Source organism: Rhinoderma darwinii, chromosome 3 (assembly GCF_050947455.1).
Source record: "Rhinoderma darwinii isolate aRhiDar2 chromosome 3, aRhiDar2.hap1, whole genome shotgun sequence".
Lineage (NCBI taxonomy): Eukaryota > Metazoa > Chordata > Amphibia > Anura > Rhinodermatidae > Rhinoderma > Rhinoderma darwinii.
In genome coordinates this window covers 243,935,044-243,957,300 of record NC_134689.1, presented here as the reverse complement: position 1 = coordinate 243,957,300, position 22,257 = coordinate 243,935,044, and the positions used below count along the sequence as shown (strand labels likewise).

Below are 22,257 nucleotides of genomic sequence, written 5' to 3'. Positions count from 1 at the left end.
ACTGTTTTTACTGAGCGTTGACCATTAATTCGTTATATTCTTTTGTCCAACAGACCGACTGCCAACAGATTATTTGTCTAAAAATATTCTACTGCGTGGCATATTTCTGATAGTAGTCGGTTGTAATCTGAAGTTTGTTATGAAAAGTCCATTTTTTGGGCTATTCCTTCCTTTCCAATTAACAGTTTTGCATACCTTAAAGGGAACCCGTCACCAGCATTTCAAACCAGCAATACCTGGTGGAAGTGGCTGAAAAATCAGTTTTCTGTAACCTATAAATATCTTCTAAGCAGGCTCTGTACCTTTTAGTATTCAGTTTTTTAGTGTTCGGGCATGCCCCCACGTGGCGGATTTCCTCTGCAACTGTCCGCATCAATGCCGCACCTAATCCGGGTTGCGGATTACGGCTGCGGATCTCCCAAAAATGTGCAGTAAATTGATGCGGACTAGCTGCTGCGGACTGCGGGAAAAGTGCTTCCCTTCTCTCTATCAGTGCAGGATAGAGAGAAGGGACAGCACTTTCCCTAGTGAAAATAAACGAATTTCATACTTACCGGCCGTTGTCTTGGTGACGCGTCCCTCTTTCGGCATCCAGCCCGACCTCCCTGGATGACGCGGCAGTCCATGTGACCGTTGCAGCCTGTGATTGGCTGCAGCCGTCACTTAGACAGAAACGTCATCCTGGGAAGCCGGACTGGAGACAGAAGCAGGGAGTTCTCGGTAAGTATGAACTTCTATTTTTTTACAGGTTGATGTATATTGGGATCGGTAGTCACTGTCCAGGGGGCAGAAACAGTTACTGCCGATCGCTTAACTCTTTCAGCACCCTGGACAGTGACTATTTACTGACGTCGCCTAGCAACGCTCCTGTAATTACGGGAGCCCCATTGACTTCCTCAGTCTGGCTGTAGACCTAGAAATACATAGGTCCAGCCAGAATGAAGAAATGTCATGTCAAAAAAGCAAGACGCATCCGCAGCACACATAACCTGTGCATGACAGCTGCGGACTTCATTGCGGAACTTAGAATCTCCATTGAAGTCAATGGATAAATTCCGCCATGAGTCCGCAACCAGTCCGCCACTGCTCCGCAACAGACAGAGCATGCTGCGGACACCAAATTCCGCACCGCAGCCTATGCTCCGCAGCGGAATTTTACGCATCGTCTAAACGAACACTTCTAAATAGAAGTGGAAGTCAATGCAGAAACGGCTCCGCTGCGGATTAACGCTGCGGAGTGTCCGCAGCGGAATTCAAGTGAAATTCCGCCACGTGTGAACCCAGCCTTCCTGTGCCGTATGCTAATGAGCATAAAAGAGTCATATCTTCATTCCTCAAGCCTTTCCGAGTTTACTCCGCCTCCTTACTTCTGATTGACACCTCCTGGCTTCCCGCCAGCACACATGAAATCCCACGTTTACGCATCGATGTCCTGTTCTGGTGCATGCGCACAATGGGACACCATAGTGGTGCATGCGCAGTAGATTTGAGACCCAGACCAAGCAGGGAAGGGTGTCGGACCATACATGGTGTGCGCATGCACGCTATCTCAGATGAGATTTTGGCATTCAGGGCGGTCTAATCTTTGGTGGTGGGTGGGCATAAGAGGAGGAACGAACAAGACTGCCGAATTATTACCATAAAAGGCGCAAAATATTTGCAGACCACTATTTACAGTTGGAGGAGGAGTTTAGGAAAGGGGTTAACGGCAATTAACTTTTGACAGCAGCGGCCAGCAAGGGCTGAGTGGAGTTCAGTAGGTGAAATTCTGGTGACAGCTTCCCTTTAATCACTATTTATGGATGTCAAAACTTCTTTCTGTCTTATTGCCCACTAAGTTTTATCTCCCTCAATTGTCTTTCTTGGTGTTACTTTTGATAAAAAGGAAGGGAACAAACAGATTTAACTAAGAATAAATTAGTTGACTAGATATATATTTTATTTTAATTTTTTTCGTTGAAATGATGTTTAACTGCTTAAAGCAGTAAAGAAACATTAAAACAATTTTCACAGGAATATAAATGTATGGTGGTCTACTTACCCTATAATGAGCGAGTTGCAGTGCAATCTGCAGGAAGGCATCAGGACTGCTCCGGCATTTTTTGATAACTCCTTTCCCAAAATCTGTGAAGCGGAGGCAGTAAAAATCCACATCATCTGCTAGTGTTTTAGCTGTGAAGTAGGAACATTCAATAACCTCTCGACACTAGAAGAGGGAGAAGTTTTCATTAGAGAACCTATGGGATCATCAAAGAATTATCCAGAAGGTTTTAAACCATTTTCTAATAAAGAAAGCAACATTCTGCCCGAACACACAGTTCAAATATGTTCTGATAACTAGTAAAAGGGATAGTACAGTGTATTCCATCTCATAAGGTTACACATACTTATGCAGCCGAAGAATAGCAGCCATATCAGGTTGGTACAGTTGCAGCGATCTTTAACTTGACTCTTAGCGCGTTAAATACACTGTGGTGATAAAACGTTAACTTGACTTTTTCAATAGCTTTTGCTGCCTTATATCACGCTGCAGAAAGTTATCAGGGTCAAGTTAAACGTAGCTATATCTATATTTAGCAGGTGCACCTTTAGTAAATTGTGAAATTGGTAAGAACACTAAAAATAACGGATCGAGATTTTCTTCAAATAAGCAGTATGTACGTTAAATGGTAAACACTAGCCTAAACAGCATGTTTTTCCACACCATTTTTTAAGAACTAGGGGTCCTCTTTTTTGTGATTTGGGAATATTAAAAAATATTACCACTATTTCTGCAGACAAGTTTGCCTACTATGTTTTTTCTTATAATATAGATTTTTATCTATTTATTAAAACATAACACAAATAATGGTGAATTAGTAGATCGTACAAAGAGTTGAGTATATTAAAAACAATTTTTTCCCCCTTTTTTATTGATTAAACTCAGCATATCTCAAACCTGTTGAAGCAATTCTATATTATTCTACCATTTAACTGTGTAAAACCATGCACTACCACTACTTGGGGCTGTTAGAGAAAGGATTAGAAAAATATGTTTGCTTTCATCCAGAAACAGTGCCACACATGTCCACAGGTTCTGTATGGTATTGCAGCTCAGCCCTATTTACATCAATGGAGCTGAGCTGCAAAACCAGATACAACCCATGGACAGGTGTGGCGCTGTTTCTGAAAGAAAGCAGCTATGTTTTTGTAATACTGAATAACCCATGATTCCTTATCTCTCGTGTCAGTCGTGATCAATAAACTGCATCAAAACACACATTACTGGTTCCTAAAGAGAGGTTACTTATTGATGTATATGGAATACCCATAAAAATTTTGCATTTTATATATGAAACCCGACCACAATGCTCTGCATTTACACTACACCAACAGTGACTGGACCCTAAACTCTGTATTGTTGCACCTGCCCTCTATGAATTGTCTGGTATACCATCCATCAAATACTTAATTATCTAATGGGGAAGCAATTTTCTTAAAATTTACACGGACTCCTCAAAATGCTGGAATTATCACCGTTTATAAAAACTCACCATGGATGGAATATCCCATCGTAGTCTGTATGGTGGTGGCAACGAGAGTCCAGAATCTCCACGGCAGTTCCCATCCTCAGTATACCCCAATTCAAAGCAATCTGTGGCCAGCATGAACTAGACGGATTAGAGAGAGAGGGGGCAACAAAATAAGTAATAGATAAGACAAATGATGTTCCATTAATATATCTATATCTCTGCCTATTCATTGGTCAATGATTTTGTGAAAGCGGTAAGCACAATTTACCTGGACGCTGTATGACACTTTATTAAAACATTAGGGCAGATTACGACAATTTGGTGCATTTGATTTTAGACTAATTTAAAGTACAGATGTTTACGCCTCAATAGACACTTTTAACCACTTAAGGAGACGGCCAATTTGAGTTTTTTCATTTTCGTTTTTTCCTCCCCGCCTTCCAAAAGCCATAACCTTTTTATTTCTTTGTCGACATAGCCGTATGTGGGCTTGTTTTTTGCAGGACAAGTTGTAGTTTTTCATGGTATTATTTATTGTACTGCACAATGTACTGGGAAGCTAAAAAAAAAATTGGCAAAAAAAAGTGATTACGTCATTTTTGGGGGGGGTTTGTTTTTACAGCGTCCATCAGGCGGTAAAAACGACATATTCACCTTACACTACAGGTTGATACGATTATGGAGATGCCAAATTGATATGTTTTGTTTTATGTTTTACCACTTTTAAAAAAATAAAACTATTTGCTAAAAAAAAAAATTTTGTGTCGCCATATTCTGAGAGCCATAACTTTTTTATTATTCCATCAATTCAGCCATGTGAGGGCTTACATTTTGCAAGGAGAGCTGTAGTTTTCACCGATACCATTTTGGGGTACATGTGACTTTTTGATCACTTTTTCTTAAATTTTTTTGGAGGGCGAAGGTGAGCAGAAAACAGCAATGTGCACTTATATATAAATATATATATATATATATATATATATATATATCATATATACAAATCAAAAAAATGAGCAGCAACTCCAAAGATCCAGTGGAAAAAATGGGTACTTTATTGCCCGTGCAACGTTTCAGCTCCGTCCACTGGAGCCTTTCTCAAGCTTGAGAAAGGCTCCAGTGGATGGAGCTGAAACGTTGCACGGGCAATAAAGTACCCATTTTTTCATCTGGATCTTTGGAGTTGCCACAAATTTTTTAGATTTGTATGTACTTGGAACCTTGGTCTGTTCCTTAGAGCTTGCACCCACACGCTGCCAGTGCTGCCTGATTTTGATATACACACACACAAACACAAACGGACAGACAGACAGACAGACAGACAGATAAGCAGCACTCTGCGTCAAATTCCAACACGGTAATGGGTGCAGGCAGGTAATCCAGAACCGAGGATTATAAGGCATTAATGAAAGAAATCCCACAGCACTCCGATGGTTCCAAAAAGTATGTGATTTACTCAGTCAACAGCTGCAACGTTTCCGTCCTGCTATAGGACCTATTTCAAGCTTGAAAAAGGTCCTATAGCAGGACGGAAACGTTGCAGCTGTTGACTGAATAAATCACACACTTTTTGGAACCATCAGAGTGCTGTGGGATTTCTATAATTTATATATATATATTTATTTTTTATATATTTATTTTATTTTTTTATGTCGTTCACCGAGTGGGATAAACAACGCTATATTGTGATAGTTCTGACTTTTACAGATGCGGCGATACCAGTTATGTTAATACTTTTTTTTGGAACATAAAAAACAACAACATTATTTAACGGATTATTATTTATTTATTAGTCCCCCTAGAGGACTTGAACCAGCGTTGGATCGCTTGCATGATATACGGCAATACTAATGTATTGCAGTATATCGTGATACTGACAGTTTCCTTTGAAGCCCTGCCGGAGGCAAGGCTTCAAAGGAGTACAAAGAAAGAAGACCTGTGGGGCTTCATTAGGCCCACAGGCTGCCATGACAACCATTTTCACTGGCCGATCGCGTCGCGAGGGGGGATGCGATGGCGTGTATGAGGGGGCGCACCACTCATTCTAACAATTTAAATGCTGCAGTCGCGATTGCCCGCGGCAATTAAGCTGTTAAACGGGCAGAATCAAAGTGATCTTTAAATCCGCCCGTTGCAGTGAGGTGTCGGCTGTATAACACAGCGGTCACCCGAGTAAGGAGCGAGCTCAGCCCGTGAGCCCGCTCCATACTTCTCCTTAACGGCTGTCACGTACTAGTACGTGACATGTCGTTAAGGGGTTAAAAAGTGTCTAGAAAAGTTGTGTGGTTTAGCAGGGAAGCAAGTGTGGCTTAAAACGCGGCAAACTAAAATTAAGCCAATCAAGAGTTGGTGTAAGTAAAAGTGTCTAGCAAATATATCATACAGCATGCATCACTGCAATAAATTTGGCGCATCTTCAGACAGCCTGGTCTAAGTTTATGCTGTCTAAATCTGAGACAGTTTAGTAAATCAGCCCCATTGTGTGGCGTTATTTACCTGGACGCTTTTATATCTGAACACTATGTATCGCTGTATCTGGCTGCCGTATGTCCAGTTATGACAATGTTTATGTAGAAGTTTTTGGTTTGCCCAGCTTAGAGGGAACATTGCCCAGCTCCCTACTCGCTATGTTCACCAGCTACAAATGTTTAGAGGGAAGTGTGGTACAATTACCCAGGTTAGAGAGAACGTGGCCTTGCTCCCTATCTGCTCTTCTCACTATCAGACTTCCACAGAAAACTTTTATAAAAGTTCCGGTCATGAAATATTATAAAGTACCTCCCACAAGTGTCCAATGATTGGTGCGTCAGCCCAGGAATGCTCAGCGTTCAGACCCAGCCTCCCATTACTGAACACAACCAGACTGAACGACTTATCAAACCACCTGAAATAGAAAAGAATGGGGAAGACGCGCTGAGTACTGACAAAGACTATGTATTTTTTTTTTATTTTAGTTTGCATTTCTTCCCAGTTAATACAATAGTACCATGTAAGAAAAAAATTATAGAATTTCTAAGAATGTGATAAGCAAAAGAGTGGTGAATTAAGAGGAAGTTGCTGGGATTTACATAGCACCCAATATGTTATTCGCAGCCACAGGCAAAAGAAGCCTTCATTTGTTAAACCAGGTTTAGTACCTCTAACCTTCTCCTTTCGGTTTTATCCTTTGTCCACAGAACATATTATATTCCCAAAATGCCACAGGAATTTCCACTATGATACAGAACATCTCTAACAGACTCCTTCTTGGTCGTGCACTCCCCCTTCTGTCTAAGGGTCAGTTCACACTGAGTTTTTTGCAGCCTGAAAAAATCTGCCTCAAAATTCCTTCAGGAATTTTAAGGCAGATTTTGAACTGCCAACGATTTTTCTCCCGCGTTTTTCATTGTGTTTTTTGCCCGCGACAGTTAAATCTGATGCACGGACCGCAGGAAAAAAGATGCAAAAGACGCCCAGAAACTAGCGCTGCAGGTTTTTTCTGCCTCCCATTGATTTCAATGCGAGGTCAGAGATGGAAGCCGTTAGGAGAAATCATTGGGGGAGGGGGGAGGAAGTTTAGGCCGTTTTTGCCGCTGATTCCAATGTGGTTTCCGCGTCAAAATCAGTGATCAAAAACTCTGTGTGTACTGACACTTAGGGCAAAGCCCCACGTGGCGGAATTGCTCTGGAATTCCGCTGCGGGCACTCCGCAGCGTTAATCCGCAGCGGACCCGTTTCTCCATTGCCTTCCACAGCTTTTTAGTAGGGTTCGTTTAGACGATGCGGAAAATTCCGCTGCGGAGCATAGGCTGCGGTGCGGAATTTGGTGTCCGCAGCATACAATGGATGTTGCGGACCTGTGGCGGACTGGTTGCGGACTCATTGCGGAAGTTCTCCATTGACTTCAATGGAGATTCTAAATTCCGCAATGAAGTCCGCAGATGTCATGTACATGTTATGTGTGCTGCGGAGCGTATTGGTTTTTTAACATGACATTTCTTCATTCTGGCTGGACCTATGTGTATTTCTAGGTCTACAGCCAGACTGAGGAAGTCAATGGGGCTCCCATAATTACGGGTGACTACCAGTGTGCACCTATAATTACGGGTGACTACGTGTGTGCACCCGTAATTACGGGAGCATTGCTAGGCGACGTCAGTAAATAGTCACTGTCCATGGTGCTGCAAGAGTTAAGCGATCGGCAGTAACTTTTTCAGCACCCTGGACAGTGACTACCGATCACAATATACAGCAACCTGTAAAAAAAATAGAAGTTCATACTTACCGAGAACTCCCTGCTTCTTCCTCCAGTCCGGCTTCCCAGGATGACGTTTCAGTCTAAGTGACGGCTGCAGCCAATCACAGGCTGCAGCGGTCACATGGACTGCCGCGTCATCCAGAGAGGTCGGGCTGGATGCCGAAAGAGGGACGCGTCACCAAGACAACGGCCGGTAAGTATGAATTTCTGCACTGATAGAGAGAAGGGAAGTACTTTCACCTCAATACGCAACGGCCAGTCCGCATCAATTTACTGCACATTTTGGGCAGATCCGCAACAGAATGTGCAACGCAGATTCTGTGCGGCATTGATGCGGACAGTTGCGGAAGAAATACACCACGTGGGGCCATGCCCTTAGGCCAGTTTCACACAGCAGTGTTCGGTCTGTAAAATACAGTCCGTATATTGGCAGCATTTCCCAGACTGAACACAGTTCAGGGAGCCGAGCTCTTAGCATCATAGTTATCTATGATACTAGGAGTCCCTGCCTCCTCGCGGGAATACTGCCCCACACTGAAAACATTACAGTACAGGACAGTATTCCTGTGGGGAGGCAGGGACTCCTAGCATTATAGATGCTTGGAGACTGGCTCCCTGAATTGTGTACGATCCTGGAAATAGTGTCGACATATGGACCGTATTTTGTGGACCGAACATGCCCTTGTCAAACCGGCCTTAGGCTATTTCTTTGAGTGCAGAATAAGGCTGGGTCCTGTACTTGCAACATATTTTTCAAGAAGCCTTATAAATATTTTAAATTTTAATGTCATTTAGTAACAAACTTTACTAAAGGAAACAATACACGATTGAAACAATATATACTAAATGTACTAATACTTGTGTCACAATGTTAAGTTACCTGTTGTAGCAGTTTCCATGTAGCAGAGACTTGGCATACACACTCAGGGAGTTTTTATCACTCTCCTGATATCCTCCTACTTCAGAGTCCAAACTGACAAAGAAGACGCCCCGTTCAATGCTACTTAAAGAGACTCGATTCACGCCATGAGTGAAAAACTGAGCCCGAGCCCGAGCCCATGGAACGCTAAAGAGAAGAAAGGGGTTATATAGTGAAGACTGTGAATGTAAATTATAAATATATGTACACCAATTAATAATTTACTACGAGTCATTCATGCAAATGTTTTCATCCAAACACAATTTCAAAGTTTTTATATGCAGATATAATCTACAGAAAACCTTGTAAACATATACAGTAACGTTGCATTTTTTATCTTGTACTGATCCCGAGTTGCACAATGCATTATAGATCTGCATTCACAATTCTGCAGACAGGATTCTCTGGCAGTGGCAAGTAGTAGTCTTATAAGGCTGGATTCACACGACCATGTTACGTCCGTAATGGACGGAACGTATTTCGGCCGCTAATCCCAGACCGAACACAGTGCAGGGAGTCGGGCTCCTAGCATCATAGTTATGTACGATGCTAGGAGTCCCTGCCTCGCTACAGGACAACTGTCCCGTACTGTAATCATGTTTTCAGTACGGGACAGTTGTCCGGCAGCGAGGCAGGGACTCCTAGCATCGTACATAACTATGATGCTAGGAGCCCGGCTCCCTGCAGTATGTTCGGTCCGGGTCTTCCGGCCGAAATACGTTCTGTCCATTACGGACGTAACATGGTCGTGTGAATCCAGCCTTAGGCAAGCAGTGGCTGCAGGAGCTAATGCTGTATCTCCTTGTGAATGTAGCCACTGCTTGGCTAAGAGTGCTTCTTGCCACTGCCAGAGTGTCCTAAACTCTCGATCCCAGATCTCCCTTGATAAATCCTGTGTCATAACAGGGGGAAACACGTAGGGAGGACAGGGCGTAACAGGGATGCCAAGGGACTGGTTCCTGATAGGACTATCTCTTAGGGAAACTACCGTACATGAAGGGACAACTAGGGAAAGGACCTAATCTATACAGAACTCACTTCCATATAGCGGTAAGGCTATACATTTCCCAGTTCTTGCCCTGGATATATAAAGCCAAATACTTGAAAATGGTTTTATACCCACTTTTTTCTTTTTTTAAGGCGTAAAATAATAAAAGCTAAGTTTTATGATTATCATTCCCATCCAGTAAATTCCTAGTTAAATGTCTACAAAGATCTTGCTTGAGAAGTGTTGACTTTACACCAGGCAATGTAAAGTAATTTAATATAGAAAATACAGCTCCTCTACTGCCTTATAGGACCACAGGGGCTGCAAGAAGTGGCAACAAAGCTCAGAATTTGCATGTGGTCTCCACTACATATCTAAATAGTGCAAGTCAACCATTAATATGGATTAGTGCAAATAATAATGTCACGACAAATAAAAAAAGGAATCAAACAAAAAAAAATGCAACAAAATACAACAGGCATGTAGTGCTATACATAATAATCAAAAATATTCCAACTTACGGAATTATAGGAAACATAATTGTGTTGTTCTTATAATGCCAGACTATAAGCAGTGGTAAAGGTGGACTACCAACAAATAATGCTTAAATATTCTTTTGGGATTTTTCTAAAGAAAACTGTGCAAGACTTCCTACTCCCGAATCCCCTACGGATATTTGCTCACCGGTCCCCTGCTGTGAGTGCAGCCAGTTTCTCCTCCCCCGGTTGTGGTGGGCTTGGGTCATCAAGAATGCGCTGAATCTGGGTTTGTAACTGCCGCGGGCTAAGGAGTGATCGGTCATCATATAGACATAGCCGGTAGTAACGTCCTTTGTGATACACGCATACATGACGACTCTCCACCAGGTGCTGGAGGTGGTCTGTGGAGAAACACACAGTAGGGATTTTCATACCATTTTTAAAATGTTAAAGGGGTTTATTCACTAAGTAGCCTGCACATTACCCAGTATTTTCCTTTACCTTTCTCTTGCCACATTTTGTATGGCTATTTATATGGTATTTTAAAATGTTGACTTAGGAATATGAATGGATTTCAGAATGTATTTTTTCCCCCGTGCTGTAAAAACATTAAAGTTAAAAAAATCTATCATACTACTTAGGCTGAAAAACGTAATCCACCCAGTTAATATATACATTTTCTTCAACAAAATAAATATGATTTAGGTCTTGGTGCTTCCCCATGTTGTACCCACCAGTCTCCACTCCTGGAATCCTTGTAGTATTAAACATCCTCTCCATCTGATATGAGCACATGGGGACAATGCCAAGAGCCATAACCTGGTGACAAAGGTGGATTGTAACAGTTAACAAGATTACATGCCAGGATTACTCTACATCAAAAATTATCTTCTTAGCTTCTGTATTTTGACATTTTCCATGATCTCACTTGCCCTCCCTTGTGTTAGTTTACAATGTAATATTTGCGGTTTCATGTGGAACAATTATCATTATTTAAGTCACAGGTGATCACATTTTGCAATAATTTTGGCTTCACTTACTGGTGGTATGAGGCCTCTTTCCAGTTTTCTGCGATACATAAGCATGGAATGGATGGCATTTCCAGCTCGTGCTGCTTGGTTCGTGTTTGGAGTCACAGTTAAGAAATCCTATTATACAAACACAAATGCCAAGATATATCAACAAACACACTAAATGCATATAGAAAAATCAATGGAATTTTGGCGATTGCACATAGTTAGATGTAAATATGGCTGCCCTTTTATATATATATATATATATATATATATATTATAGGATTTCGGAGGGGATAGCGAGGGAAATACAGAATTTAAAGAGGCTCTGTCACCAGATTTTGCAGCCCCTATCTGCTATTGCAGCAGATCGGCGCTGCAATGTAGATTACAGTAACGTTTTTATTTTTAAAAAACGAGCATTTTTGGCCAAGTTATGACCATTTTCGTATTTATGCAAATGAGGCTTGCAAAAGTACAACTGGGCGTGTTGAAAAGTAAAAGTACAACTGGGCGTGTATTATGTGCGTACATCGGGGCGTGTTTACTACTTTTACTAGCTGGGCGTTGTGTATAGAAGTGTCATCCACTTCTCTTCACAACGCCCAGCTTCTGGCAGTGCAGACACAGCCGTGTTCTCCAGAGATCACGCTGTGACGTCACTCACAGGTCCTGCATCGTGTCGGCACCAGAGGCTACAGATGATTCTGCAGCAGCATCGGCGTTTGCAGGTAAGTCGATGTAGCTACTTACCTGCAAATGCTGATGCTGCTGTAGAATCAACTGTAGCCTCTGGTGCCGACACGATGCAGGACCTGTGAGTGACGTCACAGATCTGCACTGCCAGAAGCTGGGCGTTCTGAAGAGAAGTGGATGATACTTCTCATCAGAACGCCCAGCTAGTAAAAGTAGTAAACACGCCCCGATGTACGCACATAATACACGCCCAGTTGTACTTTTACTTTTCAACACGCCCAGTTGTACTTTTGCAAGCCTCATTTGCATAAATACGAAAATGGTCATAACTTGGCCAAAAATGCTCGTTTTTTAAAAATAAAAACGTTACTGTAATCTACATTGCAGCGCCGATCTGCTGCAATAGCAGATAGGGGTTGCAAAATCTGGTGACAGAGCCTCTTTAAGGGAGCAAATTAGGTACAGCTTTTGGCATAATTGGTTTGGTCTGTAAGGGTAGACATTAAAGTCCTCTCTTTGATGTTAAGACCAGTTTATTATGTAATGTACAGAAGGTTCTCACACTCACAGAATGAAGGCCACTGTTAAAACTAAACTTTTAAACAAGAAGTTAAAGAGTTAAATTAGACACATAGTATCATAGTTTTATAGTTTCTAAGCCTGAAAAAAAGACATGTTCATACAGTTCAGCCTATTTTTCTGTAATGTTGTTCCAGAGGAAGGCAAAGCCCTCATAAGGCAAAAGCTAATTTCCTAATCTTAGGGAAAAATTTATACCCGACTCCAATATGGCAATCAGAATAAATCCCTGGATCAACAACCCATCTGCAATAATCTAGTAAACATAACCTGTAACACTATTACAAAATAAAGGTATTATACCGCTCTAACAGTTTAAGGACTCACAACCTAGAAGAAAAGTCCTTTCCCCAGCACGTATGCAGAAAGGAAATTAATAAAGTCCCAAAAAGGTTTCCCTATTCCTCCTGAGACCTGCAGTTCTACGAGGGCTGCTTCAGATCTTCTAAGCTTTTGCCACTGCACGCAGTTACAGCAGGTTAAATGTTTCTAGGATTGAAGGCATCCAGGCCCCTTTAAAACTCTTTCAGTGAATTCTTCATGACAACTTCCTCTGGCAGAGATGTCCTTAGTCTCACTGCTCTTACAGTCAGGAACCACCTTCTATGTTGGTGTAGAAACTTCTTTCCTATAGATGTAGAGGATGCCCCCTTGTTATAGTTACAGTTCTGGGTATAAATAGATCATAGATGAGATCTCTGTATTGATCTTGGATATAGTTAAACATAGTTATTAGGTCACCCCTTAGCCATTTATTTTCTAAACTAAATAACCCTCATTTTGATAATCTTATAGGGTACTGTAGTCCGCCCATTCTATTTATTACTTTAGTTGCCCTCCTTTAAACCCACTCAAGATGTACTATGTCTTTGTTGTGCACTGGTGCCCAAAACTGTATACAATATTCCATTGGCAGTCTTTCCATGTGCAGACTAACTAGTGATTTATAAAGTGGCAGGACTATGTTCTCATCATGTACATCTATGCCCTTCTACATACTGTAGATCACCATCATATAAAAAAAGGACAATAGAGAAGGGTAGATATTGAGTCCAGTAAATGCTTGAAGCAAGGAACCAAACCCTCCCTGTGCCAATAGTACTGGGAAAAAAATGTCTCCTGTTTTTACAGAATGTCCATGAATTTATAAATAGTTGGAAACCCTGCCTGATAAGACCGTGGTATTAAACCACAAAGAACAAATGCCTTTACAGGTTCATCGGGGGCTTGCAGCCAGGTAAAAGAGATGAGTCTGATGTTCAGATATTTGAGTCTGATGTTCAGATATTTGAGTCTGATGTTCAGGGTTAAATAACATTTCAAATTAGCTCTGTCTGTATAAATCATTGAATCATATACTCTGAGGGTTGGCCAAAAGACCAATAGAAAGATGCGCATACTTGACATACTGCACAAAAAAGAGAAAAGACCCCGATAGTTGGCGGGCACGAGAACATTATATATACAAAATTGCCACCGGCAAAAAATCACTATTTCCCAACTATCCCTAAATAATTAATATCAACTTTATTATGCTATTGAAGCAAAAAAACGAACCACATGTATGCTTAAAAATTGAACATGCTTACTGCTGGAAGGTTACTACCGTCGGACAATGCTTATATAGCAAGCGGCACACAGTGCCAAAGATGGCCGGCGGCTGCAGAACGCCATGCCTGATCATTAGTATACTTGTGAAAACCAGCAGCAAAGCACGTTATTTTAAAAATGATTAAGAGCCCACCCATACTTGACATACTGGGGTCCTGGGATTTTTGATGCATCTTGTATTGATAGGGCTGCCTTATGTTTTAGATAATTCCTCTTAAATTTATTAGCAAACTTTTAATGTTTGCCTTGATTCTTTGGTTTGTTTCTATGTACAATACAGATAATTTAAACCGTTGTCGGTTATTGGCAAAAGTATGTTCCCATTACTAAAAACTTTTTTATTACTTGATTCATTTAAAAGATTTAATACAAGTTACACAGCTACATTTTTATAAAAAATAGAGAATAATGCTAAGTAAGTGACCCAAAGCTGGTATCAGGGTCTCTACAGGACACTACTTTCTACTGCCCTCAGATAGGACAACATAAACCTGCTGACAGATTCCCTTTAAGAAGGACGTGTGAGATGTATTGTTAATTCAATTTAGCCCTTTCATTAAATATCTGTATATCCTCTATTTGGTACATTCCATAGTTAGAAATGTAATTTTTCTTTATAAAGCAGTCCTATTTGTGGGAATCTTTATATTCCTAGTGAAAAAGCCTACTTATACCTAAATCAAATCAAGCAGCAATGAAATGACATTTACTGACTCCGATTATCATGTATGGATAGGCAATTCATAGATTATTAGTATCTTCTTCTAATGGACATCTATAAATGTATGAAGCACTTATATATATTTTTTGTCTGTCTTGAAAGACCCCCAAAAGCAGTTAGAGCCCACAACGCATTGTGATGAGCACCAAGCTGAAACTAAAGTCACCTTATGAAGGAAGGACTATAGTATCTGTGGTTAGTTCCATGGTCTAGGAAGATGCCTCTGGCCACTTTGGTAACATTATATGTTAACTCTAACAGAATAGTATCTATTAGTGTCTTACCATTGCATAATAGTTGCTGTTCACCATTATTGGTCCTCGACCACGAAGGTAAATATATTCTTCCCACCAGTCACTGACCTGTAGAAAGTAAGAAATGCAGTGACCATATGTAATATAATGTAATATAATGTAATATAATGCAGATAGACATTTCTTCAATGTTATCGTTATTAGCATGTACTGCTACAAATTAATAACGGCACACTGTACATTGTACACTATAGTTAAAGGTAGAGAATTAGGCAGCAAGACCAAATTAGTGAAGATAAATAGATAGATAGATAGATAGATAGATAGATAGATAGATAGATAGATAGATAGATAGATAGATAGATAGATAGATAGATAGATAGATAGATAGATAGATAGATAGATAGATAGATAGATAGATAGATGTTGCAGGCAAACCTCTGGTGAACCGAATTCTATGCTCATTTTATGTATAGCAGAACCATGGAAGTTTATTAAACAAACTAGTCTGTTCCATATATAAAATATCCACAGACACTGGAAGGGCCAAAAATGTTATAAACCATATGAGCTATACTTGTTACAAAATCTATACTACGAGTTAACAAAACTACTAACAGTTAGGAGCTGCTCCAATGTACCCCAAAGTGTATTTGGGAAGAGTTTGTCTGGAGTAGACACTATTTAGAAGACTGAAAAAACAAGCGTGCACAATTCAACAAGAGAATACCTCATTTCAAACATCTTAAATCCTACCACGTTACACAGATCTAAATGTCTTACTTTCTGAATATCATGAGAAAATATTTTTTAGGAAACCGGTATAAGTTAACACTACTAAACCGGTCGTATACTGCACCTACATAATTTGATGCCCACCAGGACTTAAGATGAAGGTATTTCTGTAGCTTGTGTCCCAAGTCTTTTTGGAATCCTTCTGCCAAATTCTTCATGCTATTGAACTTTTCTTCATCTAGTAATGGCTGCACTGACTGTAGGTACTGCAATGAAAAATCAATGATCAGGAATAAACAGTGGTCAGCAACGCTTTTTCTAATCATTACTGGTTTTCTATACATTTCATATGGAAAAATCTGATGTTTTTAGCAGTTTTTGGCTCACCCGCCCCATTAACCCATTAGTGTTTTTACGGCGGTCACTAACAGGCTTTATTCCGATGCAAAAGTATCGATCTTGCTCGTTTAACCCCTCAGATGCGGTGCTCAATAGCGAGTGCCGCATCTGAGTGGTTTTGGAGAGAGGGAGAGAGCACTCTCACCCCACCGGCACCCTGAGTAAGTGGGTGTTGGTGGTTTCTATGGCAGCTGGGGGCCTAATAAAGGCCCCCAGGTCTGCCACTAGTAATGCCAGAGGCATGGCCTAGCAGATGCCTGTCCGCTTTACACGGACAGGCACTAATATTATAAAAGCGATCGGAGGATCGCATAGTGAAGTCCCCTAGTGGGACTGGTAAAAAAAAAAAATGCAATAAAGTTAATTTAAAAAAAATAAGTGAAAAAAAAATTAAAAACCCACTTTTTCCCCTTACAAAAGGCTTCATTATTAAAAAAAAAAAAAGTCACACATATTTGGTATCACCGCGTCCGTAACGACCCCAAATAAAAAAGTTATAGCTCATGTGAGACGATGGGAAAAGTTTAAAAAGTGGCTCGGTCATAAAGGCCTAAAACAGGCTGGTCACTAAGGGGTTAAACACTGTTAAACATTCCTATGCCTATAATGTAAGGGTCTGGGTGCACATAAGAGCAATCTAAATAAAATTATTCCATCTTCGTATGCTCACATTAAAGGGGTTATTCCGGAGTTGACAAAATCACTGTGAAATGTTGTGTTTATGTTAAAGAGGCTCTGTCACCAGATTTTGCAACCCCTATCTCCTATTGCAGCAGATCGGCGCTGCAATGTAGATAAGAGTAACGTTTTTTTTTGTTTTTTTTAAAACGAGCATTTTTGGCCAAGTTATGACCATTTTTATATTTATGCAAATGAGGCTTTCTAAAGTACAACTGGGCGTGTTTAAAGTTAAAGTACAACTGGGCGTGTATTGTGTATGTACATCTGGGCGTTTTTACTTCTTTTACTAGCTGGGCGTTGTGAATAGAAGTGTATGATGCTGACGAATCAGCATCATCCACTTCTCTTCGTTACCACCCAGCTTCTGGCAGTGCAGACACACAGCGTGTTCTCGAGAGATCACGCTGTGACGTCACTTCCTGCCCCAGGTCCTGCATCGTGTCGGACGAGCGAGGACACATCGGCACCAGAGGCTACATTTGATTCTGCAGCAGCATCGGCATTTGCAGGTAAGTCGATGTAGCTACTTACCTGCAAACGCTGATGCTGCTGCAGAATCATCTGTAGCCTCTGGTGCCGATGTGTCCTCGCTCGTCCGACACGATGCAGGACCTGGGGCAGGAAGTGACGTCACAGCGTGATCTCTCGAGAACACGCTGTGTGTCTGTGCACTGCCAGAAGCTGGGTGGTAACGAAGAGAAGTGGATGATGCTGATTCGTCAGCATCATACACTTCTATTCACAACGCCCAGCTAGTAAAAGAAGTAAAAACGCCCCGATGTACATACACAATACACGCCCAGTTGTACTTTAACTTTAAACACGCCCAGTTGTACTTTAGAAAGCCTCATTTGCATAAATATAAAAATGGTCATAACTTGGCCAAAAATGCTCGCTTTAAAAAAAAAACAAAAAAACGTTACTCTTATCTACATTGCAGCGCCGATCTGCTGCAATAGGAGATAGGGGTTGCAAAATCTGGTGACAGAGCCTCTTTAAATACAGAATATTGCAATACATTGGTACTTGTTTTTATGTTTTTTTCTGAACCCCTTATCCCCAGTGCACTGAGCTTATTTGGTTGCCGCACTTCGATGTTGTAAGTATGTTGACAGTGCCACTTTGCATTGCACCATTTTGAAAGATAAGTCTCCCTAATGTATGCCACGTGATTGCTGATGTGCATATGCGTTCGAACAGAAAGAACACCCTGCCTCATATTCGATGCGCCATTGAGGACGCGTCATACATTGGGACAGTGCCATTAAAAAAAAAGGAAGCAGCAGTGGCATCACGTGCGGGAGATGCGGGAACAGAGGCCAAATACAAATTGCAAGTGATATTAAAATACATTTATATTGCTCTAGAAAAGACATTGCCTAGGAAAAAATAGTCTCAGAATGACCCTTTAGGGTTAGCGCTCATATTTAGTTACTCACAGAGCTCGTGACTTATTCAACCCTATAGTGTAGACAAGCGTACTGAAAGAACAACTACCATACCTGGTCTATAGTGTCCTGTAGACAGGGTACAGGCAGCCTCGGGAGAGACATTTGGAAACTGTAGAGCATCGGCTGTCGACGAGCCATGACCTTCATGCAGCCCTGTGACAGATAGGCACATATCAAAGTTATCAAACATTCCCTGATAGAACCTGTCACATCGAACATGCTGTCCTGCATGTTATAAAGCAGGAGGAGCTGAGCAGATTGATATAGTTTTATGAGAAAAATATTCAGAAGAACGAGTAATTTATTTATTTAAATGCCTGCTGATTCTAGGATTAGGAGTCTAATGGGTGGTCATATTTAGAGATTCATGACCAAATCTGGGCACACCGGGAAGGCTGTCAATCACTTAGTAGGACCGCCCACTGGACTCAGTTTAAAATGTAAAAATGAAAGTTGAAGTCAGCACAGAGCAAGCAATAAAGCAAAATATCAAATAAAGAAAGACTTTGAGACTTACTCCCCAGACTTTGGTTTTCAAACTCCTCTTTCCATGTGGCTCAAACATCCAGCCGTGGTATGAAAGAAGCATGCGCAGAACTTGGCGATAGAAAAGGATCCCAGAGACCCAAACTCCTGATGAGAATATAACAGCACTTGCCACGGTTCGGGACACAGGAGAAATGACAGATCTGTTTTTAGATAGAGGGCAAAAGAAAAGAGTGAACAATCAAAATGTAAAAAGTGGATCAAATCTTTCTTACGAGCCTATAGCATGTTTATCATGAGCTAATATGTAACACGGACACTTCATTAATATTATATAACCTTTTTCTAAACTCATGTCATTCTCCATGGTAGTTGACAAAAGACGGGAGGATCATAACACAAGCACATTAGGAAAACAGAAAGGAACATGGGTGGGACAGAACGCTGTTTTGGTAACAAGGACTGATAACTTTGAAGAAGCAGAGACAAAACAGTCAGATCACATGACTATCCTGCGATACGAATAAATCTCATACATACCGTATATATACACTTAACATTTCATTAAAATACCACCGGATATTCATTATCGGCATAGAAGCATGGTGGACAACTTAAACACCATTAATAATTACTTTAGAGATTAGTTCATTAAAAAAAATAAAGGAAAAAACAAAATAGGCAAATTTTTCTAGTAGTAATATTAAATGACAGGTATAAATAAGAGAAACTCATCTGAATATATCATTAAGGAAAAGTAGTTTGCTATATACTAGTATATGTAAGGAGTATGAACTGGTTATAATAAGTTACTATTACCGGTGGATCTGTCATCACAATGAGTTGCTCTATTTAACCCCTCAATGACGCAGCCGATTTTTTTTTTTTCATTTTTGTTTTTTCCTCCCCGCCTTCCAAAAGTCATATATTTTTAATTTTTCGTCAACATAGCCGTATAAGGGCTTGTTTTGTGCGAGACAAGTTGTCGTTTTTCATGGCACCATATAATGTATCATGGAAAAAAATGTCAATAAATTATTTGTGGGGTGAAATGGGAAAAAAAAAACACAAATTGCACCATTGTTTTTTGGGTGTGCTGAAAACGACATGTTTACTTTATTCTAGGAGTTGATATGATTACGGCGATACAAAAATTTATATCGTATTTTATGTTTTACCACTCTTAATAAAAAAATAACATTTGTTAAAAAAAAATAGTGTCGCCCCATTCGTTTTTACTTTTGTCGATTTAGCAACGTGATATCTTATTTTTTGTGGGGCGAGCTGTAGTTTTTATTGGTACTATTTTGGGATACATGCGAATTTTTGATCACTTTTAGTTTAGAGCGAAGGTGACCAAAAAACAGCAATTTGGGAGTTTTTAATAAAAAAATTTTTTTACAGCGTTCCCCGTGCAGATTAAATAACATTATATTCTAATAGTTCAGACTTTTATGAATGCGGTGATACCAGTTATGTCAACTTTTATTTGTTTAACATTATTTTAGGGAAAAAAAATGGGAAAAGGTCTTTTTACTTTTAGTATTTTTTTGTACATTAAAAAGCATCTAACTGTTTGTTTTTGTTTTTTTTTATAAGTCCCCTAGGGGACTTGAACCAGAGATTGTTGGGTCACTTGTACTATATACTGCAATACTAACGTATCGCAGTATATCGCGATTTTAACAAGCCCATATCAAGCACTGCCTCTCGCAAGTCTTAATAGGAGCACGAAGATATCAGACCTGGGGGCCTTGATTAGGTACCCAGGCGGCCATGACAACCATCGGCACCCCGCAATTGAGTTGCGGGGGTGTGGGCTGTCGGAGGGGACCGCACCCCTCTTTCTAATGCCTTAGTTGCAGCGGTTGCGAATGAGTGTGGCATCTAAGGGGATAAACGGTCAGATTCAAAATGATCTATGATTCTGCCTGTTGCAGTGAGCTGTATTGCAGAGCCGATACCTGCTATGTATGGAGCATGCTCAGTCCGCTTCCCCCAAAGGCTACCATGTACATGTACGTGGCATGTCGTTAAGAGGTTAAACCATACATAATCTTTGAGGTGACTTCAAAATAAGCGGTCATGTTTGTACATGAGGAATAAAACAATTTCTGGCAATTATATGACTTGTATTCTGCATTATTTAGCAGTTTTCCCCTCTGCAGGCTCTATCACTAACTGTCAGTTGTCTCTAAGCTAGTGGGCAGAGCCTAACTACTATCATGCCTTGTATACACTGTACACGTAGAAGAGGTGAATCCTGCTCTTCTATCTCTATCTATCACATATAGAAACAACAGCAGCAACATGGAGATTATACAGCAGTACTGAGCAGTGTAGCTGAGAATCCAGCACTGGGGTGATATATAACCTTAAGGCTATGTTTACACGGTTAACAAAGTACGTCTGAAAATACGGAGCTGTTTTCAAGGGAAAACAGCTCCTGATTTTCAGACTTTTTTAATCAAAGTCGCATTTTTCACTGCGTTTTTGGTAGTTTTTGGAGCGGTTTTTCTATAGAGAGTCTATGAAAAACGGCTCCAAAAACGGCTGAAAAAGTGACATGCACTTCTTTTTTGCGGCTGTTTTTTTACGCGCCCATTTTGAAGAACGGACGCGTAAAAAACACCCCGTCGGAACGGAACGCCGTTTTTCCATTGAAATCAATGGGCAGATGTTTGAAGGCGTTCTGCTTCTGATTTTTCAGCCGTTTTTCGGGATGTTTACAGACCGAAAAATGCCTGAAAATACTCTGTGTGAACATACCCTTACTAGGAAGCTGCTGCAGAATCTGTGTCTTTCTGTTTCTCTCTCACTCTGCTCCTACCCCCTCCTCCCCCTCCATAGACTTTTATGAGCAGCTGTAGCCTGATACCTCAGTGAGCTGATAGTTAGTCTTGTCTCTATGAGACAGACATAGCAGTAATTCAGAGTGAGTAAACAGTTAGGCCTCATGCACACGACCGTAGCCCGACCGTAGCACGCCCGTGATTTTCGTGTCGGCCGGCTGCGGACTGTCAGCGGACTGTCAGCCGCAAGCCGCCCGCACATGCACATGGCCGGGCCATTGTTTTCAATGAGCCCGGACCGCAACTCCGGACCATAATAGGACATGTCCGTACTTTCTGCGGTCCGGGTTCCCGGGCCGTGCACGGACCGCAAAAACTACGGTCGTGTGCACGGCCCCATAGAAAAGAATGGGTCCGCAATTCTCCCGTGGATTTGCGGGGGAATTGCGGACGCAAAAACACGGTCGTGTGCATGAGGCCTTAGGAGGGGGAGGAGGAAAGGAGCCTGATAAGTGGAGAAAGAGGCATTTTTCTCTAATAAAATATATTAAAGTTTCTGATATTCGCTTGTACTATTGATTTATGCAAAGTTTGTTGAAATGTTAATGAACATTTAAGGGCAGCATATTATAGTAACAGGTTTGCTGTGCTATTAAACCAATCAATGCAAAAAAAGTACCATTTGTATAATAGCCGCAAAGAAAAAT

The 22,257-nt window shown here is 40.9% G+C and overlaps 1 protein-coding gene across 2 annotated transcripts in view; it reads right to left on the bottom strand.

Annotated features, from left to right (window-relative positions):
* CPT1B (carnitine palmitoyltransferase 1B) overlaps positions 1-22,257 on the bottom strand; it is a 40,437-nt gene that overhangs the window by 10,608 nt on the left and 7,572 nt on the right. For both annotated transcript variants that reach the window (XM_075855125.1, XM_075855124.1), the window contains 11 exons: positions 18,790-18,961; positions 18,324-18,425; positions 15,870-16,007; positions 15,037-15,114; positions 11,173-11,280; positions 10,867-10,951; positions 10,338-10,533; positions 8,627-8,812; positions 6,288-6,393; positions 3,534-3,650; positions 2,042-2,206 (listed from right to left, as the gene is read on the bottom strand). In XM_075855125.1, the coding sequence (XP_075711240.1) occupies positions 2,042-2,206; positions 3,534-3,650; positions 6,288-6,393; positions 8,627-8,812; positions 10,338-10,533; positions 10,867-10,951; positions 11,173-11,280; positions 15,037-15,114; positions 15,870-16,007; positions 18,324-18,425; positions 18,790-18,961 (1,453 nt within the window). The remainder of the gene's footprint in view (positions 1-2,041; positions 2,207-3,533; positions 3,651-6,287; positions 6,394-8,626; positions 8,813-10,337; positions 10,534-10,866; positions 10,952-11,172; positions 11,281-15,036; positions 15,115-15,869; positions 16,008-18,323; positions 18,426-18,789; positions 18,962-22,257) is intronic.